This window comes from Mustela lutreola, chromosome 5 (genome assembly GCF_030435805.1).
Source record: "Mustela lutreola isolate mMusLut2 chromosome 5, mMusLut2.pri, whole genome shotgun sequence".
Classification (NCBI taxonomy): Eukaryota; Metazoa; Chordata; class Mammalia; order Carnivora; family Mustelidae; genus Mustela; species Mustela lutreola.
In genome coordinates this window covers 10,941,053-10,955,914 of record NC_081294.1, presented here as the reverse complement: position 1 = coordinate 10,955,914, position 14,862 = coordinate 10,941,053, and the positions used below count along the sequence as shown (strand labels likewise).

The 14,862-nt window shown below is 41.6% G+C and overlaps 1 protein-coding gene across 1 annotated transcript in view; it reads left to right on the top strand.

Annotated features, from left to right (window-relative positions):
* Positions 1-13,649, top strand: part of DNAH5 (dynein axonemal heavy chain 5) — a 223,165-nt gene extending 209,516 nt beyond the window's left edge. Inside the window, exons 77-79 of the mRNA XM_059173668.1 lie at positions 2,036-2,188; positions 2,612-2,843; positions 10,556-13,649. Of these exons, the coding sequence (XP_059029651.1) occupies positions 2,036-2,188; positions 2,612-2,843; positions 10,556-10,707 (537 nt within the window). The 3' untranslated portion in view covers positions 10,708-13,649. The remainder of the gene's footprint in view (positions 1-2,035; positions 2,189-2,611; positions 2,844-10,555) is intronic.
* The last annotated feature ends 1,213 nt before the right edge of the window (positions 13,650-14,862 follow it).

Here is a 14,862-nt window from a genome sequence, read left to right as displayed (position 1 = left end):
GAAGGGTTCTGTTTTTTAGGGACAGGTCCCCCAGTAGGTCTGTAATTGTAGCATTTAGTGCAGGAAGGAGACTACTTAGCATCTCCCACGTATGGGGCATTCTACTAGGCCATTTGTATGCATGATTTCATTTAAATTTTTGCATTTTATAGCCCTCTTTTTGCAGGTGAGGGACTTGAGATTGGGAGACACTGAGTCTTTTCCCAGATCCCATGCCTACGAAGTCCAAGGGTCAGAAATTAAACCCCGGCTCTTGAGCTTCAAAGCCCATGATGTTAGCTTTGTAGAAGGAAGTTTTCCTACACACACACACACACACTGCCAAAGTCACACCAAAGAGAAACATTTTTCATGGGTTTGCCTGTAGATAAGTGAGTATGTATATCTTCAGGTAACAAGATAAGGATGTAACAGTCTGCTTACTGATCGTGTGCTGGTCCTTGTGCTACATGGCAGATACACTTCTGACAAATGCTTGTCTACTTGGAGAAGTAAAGGGAGTACCAGAGTAACTTTGTCCAGAGTTCATGCATTGGGGGGGGGGGGCGGTGAAGATCTGGGTCTATGTCGGGAGCACTGGGGAGGATGGAAAGCTGGGGCTGGGCCAGGCGGGGGCACGTGCAGTGAGGGCAGCATCCGGAGATGGGAGTGGGTCATGCAGTGACAGGTCTTGGCCTTCTGGAAGCTACTCAGGTAAATGGGAAGGTGGGACATGATCGAGTTAGAATGGAAGGAGACTGTTTCGCATCGAGACTCTGGTATCTCACCCTGGGCTCTAGAAACCCAGATCAGCCTTGACCACACTCCATTCTCTCCTCACCTTCAATGAATTCATTCCCAAGGCCAGAGAGTTTTCTGTGTGGACTGACTGTCCTTGTTGCCGGTGACAGAGGGAGAACCTGCCTGGTCACTAGTCAGTGGCCTTTGCAGGTTCATTTCCCACCAAACCAGCTCACCCAGCTTGGTCAGCTCCTGGAAGGCTTTCTTTGGAGGAGGGATCCTTGTCAGGGGAGGCCCTTGCATTAATGGTTCCCTGTGCCCCCAGGTCAGTATAAACACATCTTTTCCAGTTAACACACCTATAAAGATAGGATAGAATGAGTTACCTAATTTTGAAATTATGATTTTATTTACAGTTTTTTATTCTACTCAACTTATTGTCGGTCTTTGGAATCTCATTTTTTATAGGCAAATTAATTCTTAAGATTTTGAAATTCAAGCAGTATATCTACACAGTTTGAGCACTACATTTATTCATACATAAGGTATTCCAATTCCAGTAAAATGATATAAAATACAGTTTGGAGATATCTACTGGTAGAGTTGCTGCTAACACTAATGACATACCCATACCAATTGTAATAACAGAAGTTCCACGTGTGAATTCAGGCAGAATATTACAAACAATGAATGCAATTAATTTGTTGGTGGTAAGGGACCTGTGTTTCCATTTCTGCTCCTTCATCAGAGGAATAAAAGTTCATTCTCAGGGACAAGAACTTCTGAAAATAACTGTTGTTTGCCTCATTAAAAATGAGAAGAGGAGGAGGGCTTCTATCATTTTTCAGCAACAGAATATATTTTATTTTTTTAACAATATAGTTTAAAGAGACCATGAGCACATTTATGTAAATGGAAACCCTGTTTTATGTGTAGCTGTTAAAAATGTAACCTAAGGAAAAAAAATGTAAACTAAGGAAAAATAGTTGAGACCTACTAAATTTAATTCAATTAACTATTTTAGCTGCTTTATAATAGAATTGGTAGTGAATATATTTGTACTTGAAGAGCATACTGAGTGCTAGATTGTTCTGGAATTCATGTGATGATCAGCTGATTCTAGCATATCTTAAAATCAGGAAGAGGAAGAATAATTTGAAAACTTAAATGTCAGAACCCAAGGGAAATTCCTGTCTCAGGAACTTTTAAGTTCTAAAAGTGATTTGGTATCTCTTCATTTTTTCCTGTGCACATAGCTAGTCACACAGCAGAATGAAGCCTGTATTAATTAATTATTTCAATGTATGCATTTCAGGCATCATGGATTTCTAGTACGTTGGGTTTCTGGTTTACTGAACTTCTAGAAAGAAACTGCCAGTTTACCTCCTGGGTTTTCAACGGCCGACCCCACTGCTTCTGGATGACAGGCTTTTTTAACCCCCAAGGATTTTTAACTGCAATGCGCCAGGTAATAGTTTCGACTTACACCTGTTGTGTTATTATGTTTTTCTTTTACAAGGTTTTCTTCTGTCAGTATAGTTTTAAGACTGTAACGAGACAGAGAATGGCTGTCCGTTTGTGCCACCAGCAATTACGCTGTCCTGAAAGGAAATCCAGCAGCTTGTTCTCAGGCTGCTAACTTGACTTTCAAAGAATTTATTTGTTATCTTTATATTTGATATAATTTGATTGTTTTTTTGGTAAAATACAGTGGTTGAGTTAGGAGATGGGTATTGTTTATGAGAGCATCTTTGTAACTGTAAAAGGACAATTCTACTTCCTCCGAATTAGGGTAATTGGGGGTTACCCTTTCATCCCTGTTACCTCTTTATGTTAAGATAAACCTCTAACCACGCTCTCCGTCCTTTGCTCGTGTGCTTGTCCTGAGCAGGAAATAACGCGGGCCAACGAAGGCTGGGCCTTGGACAACATGGTGCTTTGCAATGAAGTCACCAAGTGGATGAAGGATGACATTTCCGCCCCTCCCACCGAGGGTGTCTATGTCTACGGCTTGTATCTTGAAGGTGCTGGTTGGGACAAGAGGAACATGAAGCTCATTGAGTCCAAACCAAAAGTGCTCTTTGAGCTGATGCCTGTCATAAGGATTTACGCGGAAAACAACAGTAAGTTGTCCTGTGCGTTTAGGGATGGTTGGCGTCAGATTGGATAATGTTATAAACACAAGGTCTCATATATTTATTATCATGGCACGAGGATTTTACTGTTTTATCAGCATTTGCATTCACACCCACGTTTAATGAGTGCTTGTTGATTGCTAGGTACTTTTTGGGTGTTACAGGGGAGGCCATGAATCTAGATCAATCTTGCCTATTTACGAAAGCAGGTAAAATATATAGGGATACCCACGAAATGGTGATGAGATAAGAAGCAAGTGTTTGGAATAGTTAACAGAGGATGGGAAAGGAGGGGAGATGGGAGTGGGAAGAAGTGGTCAGGGGCTGGGTCTTAGGAGCAGAGCCTCGACAGGGCCCGGAAGGTTTGATAAGATGAGGTAGGATGAGTGGCGCAAGGGAGGCTTTCTGGGCAGGACAGCATAGGACCCTCTGGAGGTGGTGACTCTACCAGCTTGGAGATTTAAGCCACGGTGTGAAAGCCAGATTGAATTCAGGGCCATTTGGCTGAATCCAGTAGCTAATAGTAAAAACCTGGGTTCATATTCCAGCCTACGAACATAATAGCATGTGTATGAAGCAAACGTTACTGCACTTTGACAAAGTTCTGTGTGGTAAGATTAAAAAGATCTAAAGTGGTTTCCATCATTGGCCTGATGTGTTCTGGAGGCTTTTGTTATTACATTTCACTCAGCTAATATCTCCTCAGCAATAACCACCTTTCAGCACACCTGGGACTTCCCTGTTCATCTCATTTTTAGAAAATTTATTTTATCTTTTTAATAAAAGTTGCATATACTTAAGGTGTACAACAAGACGATTTGATGTACACACATATATATATGTGGTGAGATGATTGATGTAAGCCATGCACTTTGGTGAGGGCCATGATAGTGGATTTCAAGGAAAAACTGATTTTATGACAGAAACACAATAGGTTTTTCTTTAAACAAGTAAGGAATAGACCATCTCTTTTTGAAAGACAGCTTCTAGGATCCCCATCTCTTAGATAAATATCACATTTGGGAACATGGGTTAAGGGAAAAGAGTTTATAAACCATGAATATTTATTTTTTAAGCAAATATTTGCTGGATGCCTGATATGGGCCAGCCACTGTCTTAGGTGCAGAGGACACAAAGATAATGATGAACCAGATCAAGCCCAGAAGGGATTCCCTCTAGTTAGGGAGACTGCCAAGTAAATCAATAATTGAAATGGAATTTGATACATGTTAAGATAGAGATACACTCAGAATGCCCAGGGAGCTGCGAAGCACTTCATAATGAAGTGTGCTTTGACGCTAAGAATGAGTGTGAGAGGAGTAGGCGATAGACTTTTCTTCTCAGAGGGAAATACATTAGCCCAGTAGGTCATCCAGTATCTGTCTGGTATTGACCGCCTGTGTGCTCTGCTCTGGTGCTGGGGATGTAACAGGGAAGAAAGACCAGGCAGAATCCCCATTCTTAAGGAACCCAGTGTCAAGGAGGGACAGGCAGCGAAAAGGAAACAGACAGACACAGCTGGTCCTTGTTACTCATGGATTCTGCACTTCCGAATTCACTGTACTCTAAAATCTGTGTGTAACCCCCGAGTCCATGCACGAGACATGGTCATTTGCAGGCAGAAGAAGGCTGTGATGTGCCTCATGGAGAAAATACCTGTCTAACACAAGCTTCACTGAAGCGTGAGTTAAAGTGCCATGAGTTCAATGTTCATGAATCAACAATATATATGAAAAAGGTGCCTTTAAAAAAACACATTTACAATAAGGTTATTATTGAGTGGTTGATGAACATAATGGAACCAAAGGCTTGTAGGAAACCTGCCCTCTGTTTGGAAACCCTTGGAACAATGGTTCAGTAGTTGCTAATTCCCTGTTCCTAGAGATTTTATGTACTGAAGTCCCAAGATAATGAGAATCGACTCTAAATGCACATACTGGTTCCAGATAGTTCTTTTCTATGAAGGAAACACACTCGTGTCATGCTAGGGAACGGGTAGTTTAGGGGTTCGGGAAGAGGCTCGCTGAGGAGAGAACATTGAGCTGAGATCCAGGTGACGGAAGGCAGCTCTGCGAATATTCAGGAGCAAAGGTGAGAGTGCAAAAGCATGAGGTAGCTATGCTGTGAGTGAGGAACAGAAAGAAGGTGCGTGAAGGGAGAGGAGCCTGTGAAGAGAGGGCGCATCAGTAAAGAAACGGGGAGGTCCTCCACGTACCCCAAGGGAATCTGACAGGAGAAATGTGTCTGGCTGAGTCTAGGCAAGCAAGCTGCCTGAGGCTTCAGATTTATTGGCTCTTCGGGTGGTGTGAAGACCTGGGGCAGTGGTTACTTTGTAGAAATAGTCATTAAGTGTTCTTTTAACCAAGATAATATTTTAGAAATTTTGCTTAATATATCATTGGGCCCAGTCGACACATTGCAAAAAATGTTTCCCTTATAAAGTAAAAATAAAATAAAATCTTCTTCATATTCAGTTAGGTGTTAGTTTTATATATCTTATGACTAAACTATAACAATCCATTGTAACATGATTTTGAACATCTCAGCATGGTATCAATAAAATAATAATTTCATAATACAGGCCGTTCTTTATTATTTAAGAACACATTTTTATAGAAGAACTGTACTCACCCTGCTGGGAATTAGTCAGTGGTGAGGTTCATTAGCAGCAGGTTAAGGGAGGAAATAGAATAAGCAAAGGAAAAAGTGACTAATTTCAAAGCACTGAAAAAAAAAAAAAGGAAAACTTTCATTCTTTTTTCTTTTTCTTTCTCTCATTTTTTTTTTTTTAATTTCAGTAGCAGTTGGTGGAAACTTGTTTTGCCAAATAGCTTTGTTGTCAGAGAAGTGTTTTTTAGTGATGAAAAGCTAAAATTCCATTGTTGTTTTCATACTATAAACTTAATTTTCATTTAATTTTGATAACTTGAATAGAGGGCTCTAATTGAGCTAAAGGGGTGTAGCTTTGTTAATAAAGCTTTAAAGTTTAAGGTTAAAATTCTTATAGTAAATTATTTTTATGTTGACATGAAGGGTAACTTTTAGTTTAAATAACTCACCATTGAAGACCAGTTTGTTTTAAAAAAGAAATCTAGATATTTATTGTAAGTTTAAAAAATTGCATAATGTGTCCCCATATGCTTAGGACATCATAAGAACGTCACCCAAATAGTATGAAATTCACCAAAAGGGCAAAACCTCCCATATCAACTCTAGCTCCTTTGCTCTCAAAGGAAGTTGCAAAGAGGCAGACATAGGAAATTTCTATCTCCCTATAGATTATATATAGATAGAGTGATGCTTCCCAATGAACTTCAGTGCTGTAGGCAATGTGATGGGAAAATGGTAACTGGAACTTTGCGGGGACAAAGCAAGACTTACTATGTATCTTTGGGCACTCAGTAGGGTGAGAAGGATCTCAGGGTCTCTACAGCTAATGAGGAAGAAGGTGTTTCTAGAACACTCTGTGAGGCACCCTGACCCAACACTGTGCAGCCATGAGGCTGGGGGTGGGAATAGCCCCATGCCAGGACCAGGAGTTGGGGGCCTCCTGACTCCTGAGCCCCATGGAATTTAAGCCACCTTCAGTTTGTAAACCTGGGACTCGTTTAGAGTCATGGGGAAGATGAATCTGGGGAATTTTTTTCAGTAAAAAGATAAAGGTGGGTGTAGATTTGTGCGTGTGTGTGTGTGTGTGTGTGTGCATGTGTGTGTGAGGAGAGAGAGAAAGGAGAAATCTAACATACTTTGGGCATCTGTCACATTTCAAGTATTATACTATGCTTGGGGGGTCCGTCCCATATATTAGTTTGTTTAATATTTACAACAACTCAGTAAGCTGTATCGTCCCTGTTTTACAGATGGGAAAGTTAATGGGTGGAGATGTATGAAATTGGCCTAGGGTTTCCAGCTATCAAAGCTGGTATCAGAATGTGGGATGAATGCACACCTCTGGGAACTCCTGTGTTCTACTTAAGACTATGCGTTTAGGGAGTCTCTCTGGTGTCTGGGTTGAAGCTCAAATCAAAGCCTAAATTACAAATGAGGACAGCTTCTTTGCATTTTGAAGTCATGAGTTTATTTTTCTCAGGTACATGGTGAAGTAGACACAGAGTCTGCCCGTCTGGATGAGAGCTCTCACTTCCTGTGGCCTCCTTCTCTGCATGCTGCAGGCTAAAGGGCTAAATGTGGTCACCTAGGGCTAAATGTGGTCACCTCCCCTGCCAGGTGGCAAGGGGTGGGGGGGATGGGGCACAGGGCTCAGGTAAAAGGCAGTGAGCCAGGAGCCTGGGTATTTGAGTTGTACTTCTGATTTTATCACTCCAGTAATTAGTCATGTAGCTTTCAAAAATTTTTAAAAGATTTTTTATTTATGTATTTGACAGAGAGAGAGGGGGATCACAAGTAGGCAGAGAGGCAGGCTGAGAGAGGGGGGCAAGCAGGCTCCTCATCAAGCAGAGAGCCCAACGCGGGGCTCGATCCCAGGACCCTGAGATCATGACATGAGCCGAAGGCCGAGGCCCAACCCACTGAGCCACCCAGGTGCCTCAGTCGTGTGACTTTGAAGGAGTCTCAAATGTGCTTTAAGCTGAATTCAGACATCTAATTGTTATTTCCAGTTCATTTTCACCTCCTCCTGCTAAGATGCAGTGGCACACACACTTACAACATTCTGACTATTGCTGAGATTAAGGGCATAGGCTCTCGACCCATTCTGGCCAGGTTTGTTCCTATCACCTACAACTTTGTGACCTTGGGTGAATAGCTCACCTTGCTGTGTTCCAGTTTCCTTGTCTGCAAAATGGATTTCATAATGGTACCCATCACGTAGGGCTGTTAAGAGCATTAAACTGACAGGTGGCTAGCACCCAGTTAGCATAAAATAAATCATTTTGTTATTATTGCTGTTATTAATAAGTTAACTCACATGTTTGTTGCAGGATTAAAATAAACATTTAAGAGTCCCCTTTAAATCACTTCAATGTCATTCACAAAGAGGAATTAAACAAAGGAATGATTTAAAGGTTATATAGGGAATCTCTATGTAACTTGGTAGTTTTGGATATCGGAAGGAACGTATGATGCAGTGATATACTAGCACCTGGATGAAAAGTGTAGGCTAGAGAGGGAAGTGACATAGTTAGAAAGTGAAACTCCCTCAAGCTGTTTAAACCTTTCAGATCCGAAACCATAGCCTCTCCCCGATTTAGACAGCCTCTTGTCTCGGCTCCTCCTTCTGGGACTCTAAGGCTTTCCACGTGATTAGCTGATTTGCTTTCCCTACCTAGCATGTTTATTTTTGTCTTCAAAGTTACTTTTCTAACTAGGGCTAATGGCTTTGAATCATCTGTTGATGTGGTTGTTTAGTGTCTGTTGGCACTTTGACCATGAAATGGCACTTCCAGCAGCTTCTAATCCTGCTGCGGAAGTTGGCTGCCTGTTCTGGTGTGGCTTGGGCACCTTCAGTTCTGCAACAACTACAAATAAACAAAATTGGATAAACATCTCCGAGGATTGTTTTCTACCTGTCTATTGAAAAGAATGTTATTTCCCACCCCACCCCCCAATTTGTCTTTGCTTTTGGGATTAAAATCCAAGTAGTCCAATACTTCCCAAGGTGTAATTATTACAATTACATATATTTATTATTACATACATACTATAATTATATTTGCGCCAAATGCGAGACTACACTGGGTTCCTTCAATATTTGTAACGTTAGTCAAATTTGCATCAAGAAGAACAATATTTAACACTTATATATTTACAGATCCCAGGATTAAAGGATTTGATGATATCAGTCAATACTGTTAGTATTAACTACACTCCATGAATTTACTGCGATTCACTTGTTTAATCAGAATTTTTGATATATTTGCCTAATAATTATTATGAGTGATAGTCTCCTGGTAATTTAAAAAACAACACCCAGATTTAAAAATTAGGTGTTAAATTAATTTAGATTCGCTCTCATGATTAATTTCATGGGATTAAGCAAACCCGTAGTTTTAAAGTACCTATGAGTTTGTTTTAGAACAGGGTTCCCTGACCTTGATATTATTGATACCCTTTGGGGGGGTTGCAGGGGGTGCTGTCCTGTCCATTATAGCACATTGACAGCATCTTTGGCCTCTGCCCACTAGATGCCAGTAGCGGTCTCACAGCTGTGGTAACCAAAAATATCTCCAGATAGTCACAAATGTCCCCCACGAGTGAAATCATCCTTGGTTAAGAATCACTGCTTTAGAATATTTACTTTATATTGAAACCTAATGTATAATATCATCATATTCAAGTGTTTAATTTCTCCCAATAAATTAATTACAGTGGAGTTATAAAAACACATGGCAAAGCAGGTAGAGGGTTTTACTGGGTCAGAAAATGAGATCTTAACTTTTGAGAGTGACTTGCTTTTGGAATTTGTTAGAAAAAGATAAATTATCATACAAGTTAGTTTTGGGACATAAATTCAGCAATATGTCAGCATCTCACATAGAGCGTTGAGTTACTGTTTCCAAGTTTCACATGTGTGCGTCACACGAATTCACCAAAGCAGCATTCTCCTCTTCATTAAACTTGCTTCTGTCTGAATGTTTCTGTGAGGGTCATGTACAGTGTTGGCCTTCCAGAGGGGCACAACGGTGGGTGCAGACACCACATTTCTACGGAAACAGTTTAGGAAGAGAAGAGAAAATAAAGTACTGCTTCCTGAGATGGATGTGCAGAGACGCACAGAAGAGCTATGCGGACAGTGTAGAGTGAAGGAGAAGCTGACCAAGTTCCTGTTCCAAGCTGTTCCATGCAGAGGCTCCTCCCAAAGCCCAATTTAGTATTTGTAAATTTTTACTCTTTTTCTGAAAGCCTTGTGCCACCTGTAAGACCTGTGGATCTGTCCCTGATCATGGGGTTTCCGAGACTGGAGAGAATGTGAAACTTTGGTTAGGGATGAATATATTAGCAAGGGTCTTTGAAAGATGGACATGTGGAAGTTGTCTTTGTTGCAAAAACAGTTTGGAAACTCCGTGACTTCATCTACTCCAAAATGGTAGATTGCGTCTCAGGGAATTGTTGAACTGTGCCATGGCTGTCTTCTTCCCAGCCACTTCTCTTCCTCTGTACACATGGAGAACTCACAACCCCTGATAAGCGAGGGGAACATCCTCTGTCCTGTGATTTCGAATATCCTTAGACTATGGCACAGAGGGTCAAAGGCAGAGATTTGAAATCATAATCTTAATATAATGAAATACTAGTGACGCTTGGTGCTGGGTATCTGATTAAAAGTGACAAGTGCCTTGTGTCAAAGGCAAACCCTGAGAGAAAAATGGAGAGGGTGTTGTCCAAGCATAAGATCGGGTGAGGACTTAGAGGAGGAGTGCGGGGGCCATGTTGAACTGACGAGTGGAAAGGAAGCAGTGGGAGGTCCATTGTCATTTCATGTGGGCAGGGATTATCGTCAAGGACAGGAGACAAGAGGCCAGCCGGATAAACCTGAAGATGTCTGGGTGTTTTGTCATACTCCCTGCAAAGGTACAGTTATGTCTGCCTCACATCTAGGGACGGGCTGACCTCAGGAAGAATCTCTCTCATTCTACCCAAACTTTGGAATGATCTTTAAAATGCACAGATTTGCCTCTGTGTGCTGTTGGGGCTGCCTAATGTTGAAATTCACTAAGTTTTTTTTATGGATTTTTTTGTAGCTTTAAGAGATCCTCGGTTTTATTCCTGCCCCATTTACAAGAAGCCAGTTCGAACAGACTTGAACTACATCGCCGCTGTGGACCTCAGGACGGCCCAGGTCCCTGAACACTGGGTGCTCCGTGGGGTTGCCCTTCTCTGTGATGTCAAGTAACATGGGTGTGTCCCTACTGAAAACTTCCAGAAAATGCAGGTCCGGATTACCCTAACCTTTATTTGTCCGTGAGCGCTGAACAATGTTGATCACGCAGCTAATGAGCTGTGTAGGTTTTCCCTACTCCTTAGTTGGACGCTTAATCACTTTTAACCTGCTTCATCCTTAATGACCAATCCTTGTATTTATTGAAAAGTTATTTGGTGATTTAAAAGCAAAACTTACAACTCCCTAATGAAGTGTGGCCTGCAAATCCACAGTAATGCATTCAGGTCTAAAGACAGGGTAGGTCAAGCAGACATTTCCTTGAACGTATTATTCTTCCACTAATGTGATTCTGGAAACAGCCCTGTTCACTAAGGGAACAGGCAGGTTTGTGCTGATTTTGCTTCTATGGCCTTTTGCATTTAGGTCAGGTTAAGAGATTTGTTTTCACAGCTCAATCAGCCATTTGGGAAGACCTTTTAAAAAAAATGGAAGGAAGTAGATGATTGGGTTAAGGCTGTGAATCGATGAATAGACAATTCATGTAATCTTAGAGAATAAACATGTAGAATGATGTTCAACTCCACTGATAATTAATAATGAGATACAGATATTTGTTATAATAAAAAATATGAAGGCTGGAAGTGACTTGTGGTGAGGTCTTTGTAAAAGTGATATGCTTAGAGATTCCTAGAGCAGTGGAAATCAACCCGTTCTTTTTGTAAAATAAGTAAATATCCAAGCACAGAAAGAGCCATAAAAATGTTCATATGCTTTGAGTCTTACCTTCTCTACTGGAAATCTATACCAAGAAAACAATTTGAAGAGGCTGAAGTAATTTATATATCAAAATGTATTTAATAACAGAAAACAGTGGGAGCACCCTACGTGTTCAGTACTAAGTCTATAGTTACGGAAGTAGGGGATGTGAGGCAGCCACGATGAACAGGATCAAAGCTTTCTTAACATGGAAATGGTAAACATGTAGTATGAGGTGAAAGATACACCTCAGAAAATATCGGGTTGACTTGAAATGGTGTAATGATTGGGAGACCAGGCAAAAAATAGAAGTCAGATGCTGTGGGGGCCTTTTATTAATTAAGAAAATACTATCTGTGGAACTCTTCATATGTTTTTATTTTAAATCCTGTTGTGAATTATAAACTGCTTCATCTATAACTTATTGACTAGAAAACTTAGTCAGAATTAAATTAGAGCTGTGGTCTGCAAATGATTGCTTAAATTCCTGTCTAACTTTGTGTTTCTGGTGATAAACCATTTTATAGGAAGCAGGTGTGGGTCCCTCTCATGTTATGTTAATTATGGTCAGAGCTGGGCCTGGACGGTTCTTGGGACCTCACCCATCTTGGACAATACTCTTTTCATTTGAGCAGCTTCTGCTGGTCTGAATTACTATATACTAGTTAATTGTGGGAATTGTGATAAAGCAATCATTTTATTTTGAAGAACAAATAATAAGATGTAGAAATGACGTGAATTAATAAAGAGCTGTTAATGAATGTCAAAATTGTAACTGCTATTTCTCAGCCAGGGAGCAAGTGCCATTGAGTGTCCAGAAATAAGCTTTCAAAACGAGGTTTCTTATCAAGTTAACTTGTTGAAAATGCATAGTTCATCTAATTTTGTGAAATGAAATTATTGGTATGTAAGTACAAGTCTTTGAGACCCGAAGTGGGAAAGGACATCATGGAGACAACTAGAAATTTTTAGGGACAAATTCAATAAGGAATGTCGCTGAAGAAGTGAAGAGCCAATGATGCCCCTTTCCACACCACCTCCAGCTCTCACCCTGCAGCTCCCACCCACAGAAGGTTCTTGGCTTCTACTGAATTGGGTGTGGGGCAAGAGAGAACCAACTCATTGACTCTTCCCGGTGATGGGAAGAGTCGCCAACTGCTTGTGTGAGGAGAAAACAACACACGGTGAGGGTACGGGTGTCATTGCTGAGTCTTTGTCATCATCTCAGTATTGATTTTCTTAAAAAATTACTTCAGTGTGTCTGATTCCTGTGTGTCAGGAACAACGGTGGGAAAAAAAATGCCACATTCCCTGACTTCAAGGACTTCGCGTAAGAGGACTAGACACGGAAAATAAGCGACTATTCAGATATGCAACTTTACATGATCTCAACATATGAATGTATAGTATGACACATGTATGAGATTCATAGAGGGACGTATAGAGATGGGCGTTCTGCACTCCAAAGGAAAATGCCAGGTGCTAGAAGCGAGGGAGACCACAGCCATTCAGGTGTCACGGATTAGTAGGCAGAAGCCACACTACAGCGTCCCTGTTTAACAGAGGACACCAAGTGTACCAGCAGCAAGGAACTCCCCTGAGCCAAAGCAGCTACTTGTGGAGGCCGAGAAAATTAAGGCCATCCCACCTCGAGTTTCGCATTAGCTCAAGTACAGCCATCTTAGCTTCGGCAGCCGTCTCAGGCCCCTGTGACCCAGGGCTGAAGTTTCCCGTACTTTACTTTAGTTCCAGTGAAACGAAATTGTTGGTATGTAAGTACAAGTCTTTGAGACCCGAAGTGGGAAAGGACATCATGGAGACAACTAGAAATTTTTAGGGACAAATTCAGTAAGGAATGTCGCTGAAGAAGTGAAGAGCCAATGATGCCCCTTTGAGACCCTGCTTTAGTAACAGGAATACCTAACCCTGTCAACACTTACAGGAAAAACCACTATAACTAACACTGTAAACACTTCCAGGAAAGTACCTAACCCCGTAAACAGCCCGGCAACAGCTAATCAGCTTACTGCAGAAAAGTCAGAAACTTCTCCTCCCCGCCTGCGCCACCGCAGGCCTCTTGTAATGACCCATAAAAACCCCTGCCTTAGCTAGTGTCGGGGTCCAGGTCCCTACTCTGCTGTGTTGGGTATTCTTGGGCCCAAGCTTAAGCTTGTCAAATAAACCCTCATGTGATTGCATCGGTGTTGGCTCCTTGGTGGTCTCTTGGACATGAAAACTTGGGCATTACACTGCTGTCTGGCTTTTCTTGGTCCCCTGGTTCTCCTGGGCAGGGGGCAGGTATTGATGACTCTCTTGATGCAAATGAAGTCCTCTCAGAATTGAGACAAAAGAAAACACTTTGCCACATCAGAACTGTCCTGATGTGTGGGGATTTCCACTTACTTCTGTCTCCTCTGAGCTTCTCTTTAAGGGAGCATTGGCAAGCATTGAACCCATTCAGCAGCAGCAAAGCCAGGTCCCCATTAGGGGACGTGGCAAAGCCACAGCCCAGGTGTTCTTGAGCAACCTCTCTACCATGGGTGGTTTCCCTATGGAGACCTCATGTGACTTGGCCCTAAGGAAGGGCAGCTCTGGAGAGGTGACATCTCAGTTTAGATCTGAAGGACAAGGGAAAACCTCTCCCACCTGGCAGGACTGGGGAGTCTTCTTTTGCTTCCTAATGAGAGGAAGGGAGCACAGGAAGGGTGACAGGAAACCCAGCCTGGAGTGGGAGGGCTGAGGAGGGCTGCTTCCTAAATGGAATTTCAAACCTTGCTTGACTGCTGCCAGCTACAGAGCTGTGGCCCGTGGAAATCCTGTGTTCCCAAGTCACTAGAGTGAGAAGCACTTCTTGGTGTTAAACGCTATTTGTGATGGAAAAGTCTTGTCAAGAATTCGACAGTAGGAGACAGGATGAGGCAAATCACGTGTTATGTAGTTAAATGGATTGCAGGAGTCTCCAGTACATACAAAATGCACTGCATTGGCGATATCTTTATTAGTGATAAACTTGCACTCAAAGGTGTAGAATTACAAAAAAAATTGATACATTTGCTGATAATGTAGTTGACAGATTTTTTGCAGCGCAGAAATCTTTAGTAATGATAAGAGTAATAAAATATATACATGAGCAGTTTTCTCTTAGAAGATATAATTTCCACTCCCACCCAGATTCTGCAACATATTTTTTTCCTATGTCAGACCCCGCTGAAGTGCATAATTGCTTTTACATTTTATTTTATTCATTTTTAAAATTAAATTTAAATTTTTTTCAGTGTTCCAGAATTCATTGTTTATGCACCACACCCAGTGCTTCATGCAAAACGTGCCCTCCGCAATACATGAGCCTCCCACCAGGCTCACCACCCCCCAAAACCCCTCAGTTTGTTTCTCCGAGTCCACAGTCTCTCA